The sequence below is a fragment of the Cyprinodon variegatus genome, unplaced genomic scaffold (assembly GCF_000732505.1).
Source record: "Cyprinodon variegatus isolate N-32 unplaced genomic scaffold, C_variegatus-1.0 Scaffold1105, whole genome shotgun sequence".
Classification (NCBI taxonomy): domain Eukaryota; kingdom Metazoa; phylum Chordata; class Actinopteri; order Cyprinodontiformes; family Cyprinodontidae; genus Cyprinodon; species Cyprinodon variegatus.
In genome coordinates this window covers 82,572-97,931 of record NW_015151558.1, presented here as the reverse complement: position 1 = coordinate 97,931, position 15,360 = coordinate 82,572, and the positions used below count along the sequence as shown (strand labels likewise).

The 15,360-nt window shown below is 37.6% G+C and overlaps 2 protein-coding genes across 2 annotated transcripts in view; one reads left to right on the top strand and one right to left on the bottom strand.

Annotated features, from left to right (window-relative positions):
* dars (aspartyl-tRNA synthetase) overlaps nt 1-10,222 on the top strand; it is a 53,166-nt gene extending 42,944 nt beyond the window's left edge. Inside the window, exons 11-18 of the mRNA XM_015400452.1 lie at nt 1,707-1,841; nt 3,585-3,732; nt 7,434-7,580; nt 7,858-7,900; nt 8,069-8,149; nt 9,371-9,482; nt 9,645-9,716; nt 9,801-10,222. Of these exons, the coding sequence (XP_015255938.1) occupies nt 1,707-1,841; nt 3,585-3,732; nt 7,434-7,580; nt 7,858-7,900; nt 8,069-8,149; nt 9,371-9,482; nt 9,645-9,716; nt 9,801-9,892 (830 nt within the window). The 3' untranslated portion in view covers nt 9,893-10,222. The remainder of the gene's footprint in view (nt 1-1,706; nt 1,842-3,584; nt 3,733-7,433; nt 7,581-7,857; nt 7,901-8,068; nt 8,150-9,370; nt 9,483-9,644; nt 9,717-9,800) is intronic.
* Nucleotides 10,223-10,353: 131 nt separating this feature from the next.
* LOC107101504 (protein lifeguard 3-like) lies at nt 10,354-15,353 on the bottom strand. Its single transcript, XM_015400453.1, has 11 exons — nt 15,265-15,353; nt 15,108-15,175; nt 14,937-15,001; nt 14,785-14,838; nt 14,598-14,648; nt 14,457-14,496; nt 14,269-14,306; nt 13,126-13,213; nt 12,680-12,775; nt 12,511-12,564; nt 10,354-10,860 (listed from the first exon to the last, which is right to left on the bottom strand). Exons 1-11 carry the CDS (start codon nt 15,341-15,343, stop codon nt 10,711-10,713), a joined length of 783 nt encoding a protein of 260 aa, XP_015255939.1. The 5' UTR covers nt 15,344-15,353; the 3' UTR covers nt 10,354-10,710.
* Between the last annotated feature and the right edge of the window lie 7 nt (nt 15,354-15,360).

Below are 15,360 nucleotides of genomic sequence, written 5' to 3'. Positions count from 1 at the left end.
GGTACTGAACAATAGATAGCAGTATTAAAATGATCTATGTAAACAAACCTCATCACTTGAGAAGGTAGGTGATGCGGACGTCGTGGAAGACATTTTGTCCCGTAACGCTCGCCGTACTGTTTGGGGGGAGAAGCGGTTGGGGGGAGATGTTCATGTTGCTGCGGTCTGCAGTCTGGACGTTAGATGTCGCTAAAAATTACACACTGTAGCTTTAAGCCAAGTATGAAACTCAGTATCATGAAAAACATAAACAGCAAGGATTTAAAGAATCCAAGAATATGCTTCTGAGCTAACCAGAGCCATGATGAGGGTCAATTTAAATTGATCAACCCTAATCCACTTGGTTAAAAAAAAAATTCTGTTTTTCCTCACAAAACAATATTACAAAATGATGGGGACCTTTAGCTGATATGATCGTCATGACAGCCTCACACAGATCTCTGACCCTAAAGAAATGCCCTCTGTAGAGCAGCTGAAGGTAGCTAAAGCTGATCGAGTGAACGTTGCTCTCTCTGAGTTTAAGCTTCTATTTTTCCTTTACCAAACTTTCTCCCAAACTCAAGTCAGATGTTTAAACTTTAAATTATTTGTAAGAACCTTGAGTTCACCTTTCAGAGAGACACTGATAGACATTTTGATGCTTGGTCCGCTTGAGGCGGTTAAATTTTCCCATAAGTTGCTTCATGTTCTGTTTATTTCCATTTGGCTTGTTTCTTTTGAAAAGTAATAAAATACACTACAAATTTTTAATATATGAAATCCTAGAATCCTTCAATACCCAGTTATAGTGAAGTGGGATTTTTTTTTCAATTGATTTTTTTTTTGTTTTATTTAAACTATATAAAACCACGTTATATTACTGAGAAAATATCTTAAAACAGAAGCATGCATTGGAAAGGCTCCCTAAATAGAGAATTTTCATCTTTGGTTATTTTCAAAATCAGTTTTTAACAGACTAGATTGATGGGAAATCTAATAGTTTATGTTATGAAAGATATTCAAATGATTTTAATGCTTAAACAAAGCTTATTAGTTGCTAGATGTGCTGTATTATGATGTCTCATTAGTTCAGTTTTTAAAATAAACATATCAGTGCTCTTTTTACTGATGCTACCTTGTAACGTGTGTTGGCTTTAATAAGACATTATCCATTCTCTCCACTGTAAAAACCTGAAGACATTTCTATTCATGCACATCATGTTCTGAATCCGCCTTTCTTCACACCACAAAGAACAGAGATTTCCTGGTCCAGATGATTAGTTCAATTTACTGCTTTGAGACCTTTCCACTCGGAGCTGATTGAAGGCTTGCAATTATTCCAACAGCAAATGGAAACAGGTGCGCTGCTCACAGGAGTTTTGGACTATGCTGCAATTTGCCCCTTTATGTTGAATATGTTAAAAGTTCTAGATGAGGTTCTTTTGAATAAAGTCCACAAGATTCAGTGCCCAGAACTTTTTTGGTGCAACTCTTTGTCTTCTATACACCTGAATTCAATCACTGAGTTACCTCCTCAATAGAAAGTCAGGTAAAGTCCTACTAAGCAGAGACTCTAGTGTCGGTTACCATGCATCAGGGTAAAGATGGAGGAAAGTTTTTCATCATGAGTATTATGGAAACTGTCAGCCTTTACATGTTTTATTGCTTTTAGAGCTGACTGTTTGAACCCCCGTCACTCCCTTACAATGATCTTTGCCTTTTCCCAGCTGCCAGTGAAGGCGGAGCAAACGTCTTCACCGTTTCCTACTTCAAATCCAGCGCCTACCTGGCCCAGTCCCCTCAGCTCTACAAGCAGATGTGCATCTGCGCTGACTTTGACAAGGTCTTCTGCGTCGGCCCAGGTAAAACGAGGCCTCCTGCCTGACACCTTATGAGCTTGCAAAGTCCTCACAGGCATAATAGGGAAATGAGCAGCAGGAGTGTAATGAAAAATGTAGACCCTATTAACTGAGATGACATGTTAAAAATGGCTCCAAATGTGTTTAAGGTTGTTAAAGTTTAACAGACATCCCACTGGTCCTGTTAATGTGGTCAGAGCTTGTAGTTAGTCTGTTAGTGACACAAAGGGACTTGTAAAAGCCTTTATATACAGAGAAGCTCCAGCTCTGTAGCTGAGCAAACACTGCCACCATCTGATTAGCTTAGCAAACGCTTTCATCTTTTCATTCAACATGGAGTGGATTTTATATAAAGACGTTCTTATCTAAAGCACTGTTTGATTTATAGTTGGTGTGTTTTTTTTTCTGAGTCCAGATAAAATACATTTATTAAAGAAGAAAGCAACCTTTTGTGTTTTCCACAGCGGACTGTGGTGTTTTATCCGTTTCTCTGTGGCTACACCTGAGGAATCAAAGGGCTTTAGGTCATTACTGCTTTTCAGACATCGTTGTGCTCGCTGTTGCCATGGTTACAGTGGTCCAATTCAGCACTGATTTAGTAAAAAGAGCTGAGATCAGCAATGTTAAAAGAAATTTAAATTGACAGAAGCTTAGCTTTGTTCAAATTTAGCTCAAATCTATGGTGTGTTTCATAAAAGGTGTCAGACGTAGTGTGTTTGGTTTTTATTTCAGGGGAGGAAAAACATATGATTTATATCCTCTGTCATGACACACAGCTTTAAATTGAACATCTGACAACCAAATTTTTCTGTATTTTCTATAGAGATATAAAGTGGTAATTAGCATAGCGTCACATGACTGCAAAGTATAAAACGTATTGTGGCACAAATGTCAGCTCTGCCTACTAAGAGACCCTTAAACCAGTCTGTGAAGAAGTAGCCTAAATAGTAACTCTGACAACATGATGCTTCTTGAAAAGCACCACAAATATTTCTGTGAAAATAAGTGAGAACTGGATTATTAGAAGAGAGGAGCTCAGCCGACAATTCAGCTAAGTTAGACTGATTTCACGATCATGAGCTTTGAAAATGTCAGAGTCTAAGTTTATCATCGATATAGAGGGTTTATCACCGAGGCCAGTGGTTACACTGGAGGAGCTGCAAAAATCCTCAGCTCATCTGAAAAAACTGCTTATCTTCACAGAAGAAAGCTGAAGCAAGATAAAGCATGTTCACAGGTTTAGATAGGTCTGTGAAAAGAAAGAGAAAGAAGATTAGAGTTTAGGTTTTGAATCTGTGGCTAAGATGCTCTCTTCATGACCCACTGGAGTCTGCGGTATTTGGGTTTGGAAATTTCAGAGAATATCAGTCTGTTGATGTGCAAAGCTGGAGGAGACTCTGAGCTGGAAGTGTTGCAAGAAGCGAATAAAAAAAAAAAAAAAATGTTAACTTAGCAGAACTGCAAAACAAACTTTAGATTTTATGGTGGTTAAAAAAAGGACAACACTAACTTTCTCTATACTTTATCGACAAGCTTTTGCTCATTTTTCAAATAAAAGTGGAATAAAAAAAAAAATTCAGATTAATGCAAAGAAACATTTTCCTACCATTTATCGCTATATTTTCTTAACATTGACTCCTGTTTTTATACTGTAGATTTTCCACCTGGACAAAAATACGATGTTGAACATTTTTATTCCTCCTTTTCTATTTCTGTTGACCCTGATGTTAAACCTTCATTGTCCAGTTTTCAGGGCTGAGGACTCCAACACTCACCGTCATCTGACTGAGTTTGTGGGTCTGGATATAGAGATGGCCTTCAACTACCATTACCATGAAGTGATCGACTCCATCACCGACACCATGGTGCAGATATTCAAGGGCCTGAGAGACAAGTAAGATTCAAGAAAGAATTAATGAACAAACAAAGTTTCTGTCTGGTTAGTGTTGAAGGTATTAAATTGATAAATAATTTATTCAGAATGTAAACTGGGTCCAAATCACATAAAACGCCACTTAAAATTTGTCTGATGATAAACATCTAAAGCTAATAAAAGGCTGAGAAATCCAAATGCAACGGAAAACGTGGTTCATAAATTTTATTTCTGTTTGATATATTTCAGAATCTGTTTTTGCAGATTCAGTCTCCTATTATTACTTTCTAAACCAGGAAAGCCCAAAAAGGTTTTTTTTCTTTTGCTTTTATTATACAGCTAAATAAACATCAACAGATATTTGCATACGGTACTTTGTTTTATCCCAATTTTCACTGCCTCTACAGTGCTGCACAAAGTGCATCCAAAGAGCATGGAGAGATGGCGGAATTAAAAAGCAGAACAAATCCACTGAGGCATTATTTAAGGTTTACAGTGTTTCTCTTTTCATTTCTGTGCATCCGGATATTTCCAGGAATTCCATTGAACAGCAGGTGATTATAATGAGTGCAGAGAAGCTGCGTATTTGGTGCATTTAATGTTCAGTCGTTATGTTTTGATTGCCTACAGCAATAAATACAGCCAAATGCGCACATTAGATCAACAGAGTTGCTAATGTAAACATAATATACTCAGAATTATCTTATTAGAACAACGTTTTTAAGCAAATCTAGGCATCTTTAGTTAACTGTTTTGAATATTCGGATGCTGTCATTGTTCCATCTCCTGTTGGAGGGATGTGCATCCAGCAAAAAAGAAACTGAATTGAATTTTGTCGGTGTGCCATTCAAAAACTGCCAGTCTTTGCCGATTTAAATGGTCTGGGAGTTTGTGGTTTTGTGCAGTGGAGCTGAACGCAGTGAAATTGGGGAAAACTATTCCTGTTTTACATTGTTTCAAGATTACCAAAATTATTTCCCAAATCACCAAATGAATGAGAAGATTTTTTTTAACCTGCCACAAATTCTTACATACAGAGTAGATAAAACATTACCTATGAGCTTTTAAAACTAACTGAAGCCCAGAAGATGGTGCCACAGCTTTTTCAACGTCTGATCATTTTCTCATTTGAGTGAATGGAGACATATCTCTGATTTATTTTAGGACATTTTTAACACATTGTTTCTTTGTATCACATCGAAACAATTAAAAGTGGATTTCATTATATTTGAAATATGGGGACTTCCACAGGTTTGGTTCTTGTGTTAAATTTCCTCATATCTGTTAGAATAATCAAGTGAAAATATAAACACAATGAAAATGTCCGAAGATCAAATTGCTTTGCTCCCCTGAAGAAAAGCAAAAGGCTTTTTTAAAAGATGTTAAGTTTATAAGAGTATCATTACACACAGTGAATAAAGGCAAGTCCTGCTGCAGGGAAAAAGGCCACTCTATGATGAAGATGCAATTACTCCAAAAGCAATTAAAAAGCCAAATTACATTTTCCTAATGCCCACAGGAGAGAGATGTTAGATTTAGGAGACATGTCCTGTGGTGTGATGTAAAAGAGACTGCTTGGCTATAATGAGCATCCTTACATTTGGAGGAAAATAGGGAAATTTGCGAGCTTGAGAACACCATTCCAACTGTGAAGCGAGAGAGGAGCAACATCTTATATGGATGTTTTTCTGCAGGAGGAATTACTGAACTTCACAAAATAAACAGCAGCAGAAAATGGGCTGTATGTATTGTTCCCCTTAACTGTACTCTTATAATTGAAACTTCATTGTTTCCATTAGAGCTTGTTTAGATTGATCTGATTCTGAAGGAGGGCGTAATTACTCATTTATTACTCCTTGACCTCTGGGTTAAAAGACGAACAAATACAAATCTCCTCATTGCCTGCTTCCATAAATGGATTAAACATTCTAGTTCGACATAAAATGTCTCATATATGGTAAACAGTCAAATGACTATTTGTTTCCTTCATTAAGCTAAAAGAAAACATAATACAGAACCTTAAATTCATCCTCACTGTTATGCTTGTGTCTTATCTTTATGATATGGCTGCACTGCCCCCTAGTGGTGCTAATGAGCAAAGCACGAAGCAGATGATATTGGCAGAGAGAAGATCTTTTCACACATATTAAACCCTGAAGCATTTCTGTCAGCCTTGGTGTAGAAATTTGAAAGGAAGAACATGATACAATAAAGTCCCACTTCATGAATTTCAAAGTTAGTGCACAAATAGAGGAAAAGTTCAACTCTTTAACAGGGTCATATGTCAGGCTGTGCGGTTTAAGTTGCCCTTTTTCGTTCAGTTTACCGTATGACTTTTGTTCCTCTTTCTCAAAATAGTTTGTGACTTTTGTTCTTATGACTTGCCTTTGACGCTTGCATTTATTTTAAGCACATGTTTAGACTCCAGAGAAACTGCAACTTGTCTTTTTTTAAGAAATTTGAAGTTTTAAAACCCCCCAGGGTTTTTCAGGTAGTCATGTTCCAGCCACATACATCAAAGTATTTTTGAGACTTTATGGAATAAACTAACTCAAAGTAGAGTTTATATGTTAAGTGAAAGAAAACAGTTTTAATTTATTTGTACCTGTTTCTTTAGCAACTATGCTGGTTTAGAGACGTAAAGCCTCCTTTACACTCGGTCCTAGCAAGGTAACCAAGATAACTGTAAATGGAATGCACAGCTGAACCAAACCGCTTCAGACACAACCGAACCGTGCTAACATGGTGGTACTAGCTCATCTGTAGGGCTCAGCATGGTTCAGTTCTGGCTCGGTTCTCAGATAACAAAGCGTGTGAGCAGACCTTGTCATCTCCTTACAGTCATAACCGTGAAATTTCAGATATTCATTTGCCGTACTTCCAAAAAGCCGACTCTGTCAAGTAATTTCACCAAAGGCTGCCTTCTTCACCTGACTCTGACAACTTCTTGAATGTCACGGGCACCGCCATGTTGGTTTGCGTGTTTACCTCTAGAGCAGTATTACCATATGGTAAATGGCATGTACTTATATAGCGCTTTTTTCGAGTTAGGAGACTTGACCAAAGAGCTTTACACCACATTCATTCACCCATTCACACACACACTCACACACTGATGGTTGCAAGCTACATTGTAGCCACAGCTGCCCTGGGGCTCACTGACAGAAGCGGGGCTGCCGTACACTGGTGCCACCTGGCCCTCTGACCACCATCAGTAGACTATGCAGGTGAAGTGTCTTGCCCAAGGACACAACGACAATGAAAGTCAGAGCCGGGGCTTAAACCGCCAACCCTTCGATTTCAGGGCAAACTCCAACATCTAACGCCACTGTCGCCCCATAGATCGTGACTAGGAGGCGAAGAACCGTGCTAGCATGGTGTGTAAATGAAACCGAGCTCGGCACTGTTAACTGATCGGTTTTCAGAGGGTAGAGTAAATGGGGCTTAAGAAGTCATTTCCCCCTCGCATCCTGGCTCAAATTCAAGATCTAGAGCAGCATCCCCTCAGCATGCTGCTGCCAATACCAGGCTGGTTGTTTTCTGGAAAAATTTATTGTTAAAAAAAAAAAAAAAAAGAAGAAGAATGGGTGTGGTTAAACCATAAATCTGTGTTTATTTGTCTATGAAACCAGAAAAGAAAATTTTGCAGAATAAAGTCAAATGGTTGGTGAGTGTTTTGTCTGTTTAAAAGTGTTCTTAACATATGAGTGTTTCTATTCCAGCTTCCAGACGGAGATTCAGACGGTGAACAAGCAGTTCCCAAGCGAACCCTTTAAATTCCTGGAGCCGACTCTTAGGCTGGAGTACACCGAGGCCTTGGCCATGCTTCGTGAGGCCGGCGTGGAGATGGGAGACGAAGATGACCTCAGGTCAGGTGACATCACACATGCTCTGCCCAGAAACGCCACGTTTTGTCAGATGATTTAATTTGGGTGAAAAAAAGCTGAAGTCAGTTTTAAAACTACTTAACAGTGCAGATATGAAACATGGACCTACCATTAATTAAATGTTTGTGATCAGAGGGCTTTCCTCTGAACTTTCCTACTGTAGCTGATTAGGTCATGAAAGAATGTGAGGCTGTGTGAAGTTGTGGCTTAGGGCAAATTAAACGTATATTTAAAGTCTGTGTTTTTTGTTTTTCTTCAGCACTCCTAATGAAAAGCTGCTCGGCCGTCTCGTCAAGGAAAAGGTTTGTGCAGTTTAATCTTTGAAAATCAGCCCATAAGCATGAAATAATCAGATCAGCTTGATGAACAACTGATGTCTGTATTCATATCAAAGTGTGAAAAACATTAACCATGTTTTAGTCAAGTAACAAAAATATGTCCATTAATGTTCATGTTCCTCTTTTTTGCAGTATGATACTGACTTTTATGTGCTGGATAAGTACCCGCTGGCTGTTCGACCTTTTTACACCATGCCTGACCCAAACAACCCTGTAAGTTTCTCAGCTACGCATAAGATTCATTTAAAAAAAACCCTATGAGCTAAACAGCAAAAATAAACTTTTGCTTGTCTACATCCGTAGATTTTCAAATATTGCATTTCTGGAAGAAAAGTGGCTTCACTTAAAACCGAATAAACAAACATTGAACTCATGCAGTCGATGATAACACTAATTTACAGAAATGTTTGCTGTAAATATTTTGCTACCTTAATTTTGTACATTTTCATATTGCAGCTACAATTTTTAATGTCTTTAATGAGTTTACCAGATTAAAAAATAATGAATTAAAAGAATTAAATTTTATTCTATGCAATGAAAATTAAAGAAGTGTCTTATTTGATATGCTTTGTGCAAAGCTGGCTTTTTGAGAATTTATGGTTAGCAAGAATTTAACCAACCCAACCACAAGTCCAGTTTACTGCTGGCTAGAAGGCGGGATAATGCAGAAATATTGGCTGAAGATGTTTCTAGTCAGATGGGAGCAAAATACTATATGTGGCAAAAAGTAACAATACAAACTGCTCTAAATGCACCATCCTATGGGGAGGATTTTCTTTAGCAGGGATAAGTAAGCTGATTAGAGGTGATGGGAAGATGGATGAAGATAAATACAGTTCAGCTCAGAAGACTTGAGATGGTCCCAGTAGGACAGCAGAAGTCATCATCCAGCCAGAGCTGCAACTGAGCTGAGCTGTTATTTGGATCAAATCATAATTAATCATTGGAATGACATAATCAAAGTTTAGACCTAAAACCAACTGAGCATTTTTCAAGACTGGAAAATTGCTTATCCACTTCCTTCTTTATCCAATTTTATTCCAAACTCTTTTTTTTTTTTCTTGTTCTTAGAAAAGAACAAAAATGTTTCTTTCCTTTGCCGCAGATGTTCAGCTGTGGTCATTTCACAAAGTGTAGACTCCAACTTTCTCTACTATTACAAAAAAAAGTATTTTATCCACAATTCCGTTATTTTTCACTTATGCACCTACTATAAGTTAATTTATCTCAGAAAATCCTAATCAAATATGCAAAAGCTTTGTGGTGCAAAATGTAATATGGGTCAGGAGTCATAAATACTTTCACACAATTGTGCTAATTTAAAAATGTTTTATCTGAAGATAATGTTATATGTTTAATGTAGCTTTAGAAACATTTTAACATGGCCTCTATTGATTAACAGATGTAATGGGATTCTTTTTTTTTTCCAAACAGAAATACTCCAACTCTTATGACATGTTCATGAGAGGAGAGGAGATCCTGTCTGGAGCTCAGAGAGTCCACGATGCTCAGCTGCTGACTGAAAGGGCTCTGCATCACCAGATTGGTAAGAAGTCCTGCAGTAGGTCTCATAACTCTAATGGATCTGAAAGGGATTGTCTCCCTCTACAGTTGAATGATGAGTATTACAACAGAAGAACTCTAAAAGGATTTGGGGGGTAATGTTTTATGGTGTCTTAACAAATATCTGCTGTCTGTTCTGATTCAGATCTGGAAAAGATAAAGTCATACATCGACTCATTCCGTTATGGCGCTCCCCCACATGGCGGAGGAGGCATCGGTAAGGAGCTCATCCTCTTTTCCACTATAAGACCATAAGCTCCAATATGCCTCTTTTTAGTTACTGACCAATCCTCCTTCACAGGTCTGGAGAGAGTCTGCATGCTGTATCTGGGTCTCCACAATGTGCGTCAGACCTCCATGTTCCCCCGTGACCCCAAGCGTCTCACACCCTGATCACGGCGCTTTGTGAAAGAACCCCTCTGGACTATCCCAGAGGTTTTGGTGACGGAAACTACAACTAATCCACAGTTCAGGAATGGAGAATTAATACAAGTATCCACCCACTTTTTCTAACAGGCCAATAGAAATTTATCACTAAGAAGAATGAAGCAGCTGTAATAGAAAGTACTTTATTGATTTGTGTGCATAGTTTTCTAACAAGTAAACAGAGGCGTATCGTCAGGAAGTGGGCCAGAACACTCCCAGAGGAGGCTGCACACCTTTTATTCATCTTCTTACCAATAAGTGTTTAATTATGGAGAGATTAAACAACTTTAACACAGATCAGAGTCCTTTGTATTACTAGCAAAGAAATTCAGAATGCTTTTGGTTTTCAACAGTTTGCCTGTAACTACATGTATTTTGTAATTAACTGATGAAAAAATAAAAACTGCTGATTTAAAAAAAAAAAAACAATTTGTTGGAAATAAAAAAAAAAAAGTTGAGAAAATAATTTTTGATTGGATTCGAAGTTAGCTTATATACACATAAAATAAAAAATGATAAAATAAAGCAAATCAGTGCCTTCCATGACCCACAGTCTTTTGGGATTAAAAGCCTCCGATCTGCAGCCCCGCCCCAAGGAGAGCATCAAAGTTTTTCAGTGTTCACTGACATGAATGAAACTACACTAAAGTTTATGTATGTTGTGAAAAGTTTTCACACAAAGTTTGTTTTTTTTATCTGTTCACATCGGTAATTGTGAGACCTTTGCCAAAAACACTCTGTACATCAAGACTTCACTGATGTTAAGACGTTGCTGGATGATTGCTTTACTCTGTTGCTGCTCCGCTGATCTGCAGGATGAACAGGAAGATGTGAACAATATCGACGTAGAGAGAGAGCGCTCCATAGATGTACTCCTCTGGGCTGATGGCCAACTCTCGATTCCCAATAAGAAGCTGGGTGTTGTACACTAAAAACTGAGAAATGAAGAAAACAAAAGTTTTACATGAAACATTAAAAATGCATCCGCTTTAATGAGGACATTTTTATTCAGGCAAATAACTTTGCTGTGTGATTTTGCAAAGAAGAATCTGAAAAATGTGTTTAGGTGTTGTAGTCGGCCTGTTTTACTCTGCCTCCAGATAAAATTAATCACAGGTTGCGGTGAGAAGTCACCTTATTTTTTCTGTGTTTAATTTATCAGCATTACAAATAGCTGTTTTGTGTGGGTCTGACATTTTTTAGGGAACATAAGTGAACTATTGGTGTCATGAAAACAATGAGCTCAGCAGGCAAGTCTGGATCAGATGGCAGAGATAAAAATAAAAAAAACAGTTAGCTTCCAAAGCAATATAAGCTTTAAAGATGAATCGTTCAACAGAATAATTAGAAATATGCTACAAAACCGCGGCCTGGCTGTTCACTGAAAGAAGCTGCAGAAATCCACAGTTCAAGCAAGATCTCCTTCAGCAGGACTTTTATCATTTGGCAAATTTGTGCTTCACAACTTGAACAAAATAACTTGAAGAGACAGGGAAGCTGGATTGATCTAAATATGTGGGTAGTTCTAAATGGGAGGCCAGTGCAGAATGGACCCTGGCCCCTGTTCTGAAATCATAAACTTAAAAATGTTAAATGCAAGTCAATTATTCTTAAATAGATGGCTACAACTTTGATCTAAGCAGCAAGACTATTTTCATACAGAATAAGACGATATGTCAAAAATAAACCTTTCAAAAGTAAACAGTCTCTATTTTCTTTTGCTTTAAAGGCCAAAACCCTCCATCGTTTGGTAGAGCAACTTATTTACTCGCTCAAATTATGGGCAAATATACTAAGAAACTTTTACCTTTTAGATCAGTTTTTGCAGTATAATACTAAATCAATTTATTATGATGTGCGCTAACTATAGACACTAAATGATTTGTCCCCAAGACCATTTTAATATTTCCTCATAACAATTTAGAAAAATTATTTAGATAGAACGAGGTTGTAGGTTACTTTATAAACTTAAAAAAAGATATGTTCTAGGCTAAATACATCCCAGTCTAGAAGAAAATCTTTTGGAGGCAGAGAAGGAAATGACCCCTGAAGCAGAGATTCACCCTTCAACAGGACCACAATCCTAAATATACAGAGCTGCAGCAGAACGGTCTTTTTTTCTCTGATACCACCCAGAACAAAATCATTCACTAAAATCATTACAAATAAAACAATTTCAGGTTATCATGAGAAAATTGATTCCTTTCTGTACATTTTCAGTTGTTTCTGTCCCACAGAATCCCAATAAAATACTTAAAAGTATGCATTCCATAACGCTTTTTATTATCAGGCTTTCAAAAACTTTTCCAGACCACATAATTTGTATAAAACATACTTGAATTTTAATTAGTATGCAGTAAAACAATGCACCTATTTTAGGGTTGCACTATGTTGTTATTCCTGTAAAGCTTTCTAAAAATACACTAATTAAATTTAGCCCTAAAAAATAAAATCCCAAGTATCTAACATTCCAGAAAAATAAAATTTGTTTGGTTTATTTTCCTGTTCTCAATGTAATCTGAATCAACTTAAGACTAAACACAACACTGAGGGTCTCTCCTTAAAATATGACTGCGTTCACTCACCAGAGTGTAAACGACAGCTCCGATTGCAGCATACAGCATGTGCAGCCAGGGGACCTGTGGAGTGACACAAGAAGGGCCTCTGAATGTAAAAATTGGTCACACATCACACTCAGTTTGAGCTGCTGTTGAAGCTAGAATATGTTTAAGGACTTGACCAAAGAGTCCTCACATATTGGAAGGAGAGCACGATGGCTGTAACGATCCCAATGATCATGAGCAAAACAGAAGCGATGCAGAGAAACCCGCTGCAGGAGGTGAAGTCTACCTGTGATTAGAAGCAAGTCATTAACAGGATGAAAGGAAGCCTCAAGCTTCAAACCACACACAAAGAAGCAGTGAAAATGTGCTCTTTTTTTCCTTATCCTTTTTAAGTGAGAGATTTTACATAAAAAAAACTTGGCTTGTTCTGGCAAGCACTAGCCAAAACATGCAACTTGCATATCTGGAGTTGCATCAGACAGGATTCACATCTAATCCCAAAATGTTATGAATATTTAAAGGAGCTCAGGGCTCCGTTGTAATGTGAGACAAAGGAGTTCTTTTACACTGACAACAAAGGCCTCCTCTGACAGCCCACAGGCTGCTGAACCGCAGAAGAAAATCATCCTCAGCTACCTTCGTCTGGAAGCAGAAGACTGTTACTGCGATGCATACTATCGCTGTTATTCCCATGGCGATAATCACCGCTTTGGTCTCATAAAAGCTGAAAAACATAAACATTGTGTTTAAGACAGAATAACTGTAGGTTTGTAAAAGCATGCTACTCTTTGAACTTCTGTAGATTTTGGCATGCATCAACCACAAGTTTCAACTTATCTTTTTATGATTTTATGTCAAAGGAAAATGAAGCATTGCTTTCCTGTCTGACAGCAAATAAAATTCCCCTTTGCTCTAATTGAAATACAGTGGAACCAATCACACAAAATAGTATTTTAATTAGTAAATACTGTCCCCCCTACCAAGTTATGGCCATCCATCTAAGCTGATTATTTGGATAAGGAGAGCATTATAACTTCGGGGGAGCTGTAGCTAAGGTTTGACTCCTTTATTGAAAAGTTAAGTGTTTACATAAAGTCATAATATCTTCATCTTGCAGTTTTTATCTTGCAAGTAAAAATCTGTGGGACAAAGCTGCACATCATCCTGAACAAAGATCACTTTGAAGCATGGGAGAAATGGCACAATAGTTCTTTTTTTTAGAAAGATGCAGACAGAATCAATCTGAATTGATGGGATGATGGAGGCAGCTGAGTTTAGTGTAATGCTGGAACAAACCATGTTAGATGCTGCTTCTCCCTCCAACAAGAAAAAATAATCCCAATATCAAAAAACAATGCAATGGTTAAACATGTTAGAACAAAGTGTATTCCTGCACCAGTCCAAACAAAATAAATGAAAAGACTCCTGCTGAATATAAACAACTTTTTTTTTTTTTTAATTTGGGGGCAAACCTTCTGGTCTTTTAAAAAGAAAATGCATAAACTGGAATAAAAAAAACAACAGAAATCTCTATAGGTGCAGCAATATGTGGCTTTACAAAGCAGTTACTAAGCAAAAGAGCTGCAAGTTCCAAATTCACGGTAGTATTGGCTATTGGTAAATATTATGTATCATTTTCAGCCCGGTTATTTAATCATAAAATGTCTCATGTGGGCTTTGACAAAAATCTTAAAAAATACATTGAGGTTTGTGGCTTTAACATGGCAACATGTAAGGAAAATGTGTTATAGTCCACTGCAGAAAAAGTTGAAAACAAACCTTGAAACTGATCCAGCCATTAAAGATAAGGCAACGGTCTGAAAAATAAAAAATGACAAGGGAGTTTTTTTTTCCCCCCACTTGTTTTCAATGAACTACATTTTTTATGCTTCCATCTCTGTGGCTGCCAATATTTGGCCCAAACTCTAACTCCTCACCCACGGTTTGGATTCCTTAAAAATACTTACAAATATTCCCAGCAGCACCAGATTCAATGGGAAACGCCTCCTACACAAGAATGAAACAAAATCATTATATATATATATATATAACAACAAAAAAATATATTTTTTAATAAAGCCTTATCTGGAAAACAAGCTTTGCTCTACCTTGGCTCTTTGCAGCAGATGAGAATACAATACACCAGAAAGAACACAACACTAGGGAGATAAATCATGAATTTGGTTTTGAGGCATTAAACACAAATTGACATAAATAGATTTTTTTAATCAGTTAGATTTTATCTTTTTTAAATAATTTAACTGTCTAAAGTTTAGTTTATTGAAGGTAACTCACAAAGAAGCCCAGTACAGGGCTGGGAATTTAATGACGAACTCCTTCACTGGATCACTGTGAAACAGACAACATGGTCACCAGAGACTTTCTTTTAATCTGCAACACTAAGCAGCTAGAAGTGGTAATTGACTGGAATCAATAGGGAGACTTACACAAAGGTAAATACAGCAACGACTGCAAAGGTGACAGCAAGCTGCGCTGTCAAAATCAAGTAAACCTGCCCACAAACACTTAGGTTAGATTCAAAGAGCTGTTAACCCTGAACAACAGAAATACAATGTTTGTCTCTGAATGAGGCAAAGAGGATCAAGGCATGTCCTTACTTTTCTGATAAAGGCATGTCGAATGGAGGTGGTCTCCCACTGGTTACTGATGAAGTCATCCATTTCTCCTGCAGAATTGAAAATAAATGTTTTTTAAACTTCAGAAGATCATTTTAATAGAAGTGAGTGATGAAAGCCTGTGTAAGCTCCGGGGAACCTGGGCTGGATGCAGGCAGTCCTGCTGACAGGGTGGGGATGGGCACGATAGGCTGAGAGAAGCCAGGGCCTGGACACATGCCGGCCTGTGGGTAGA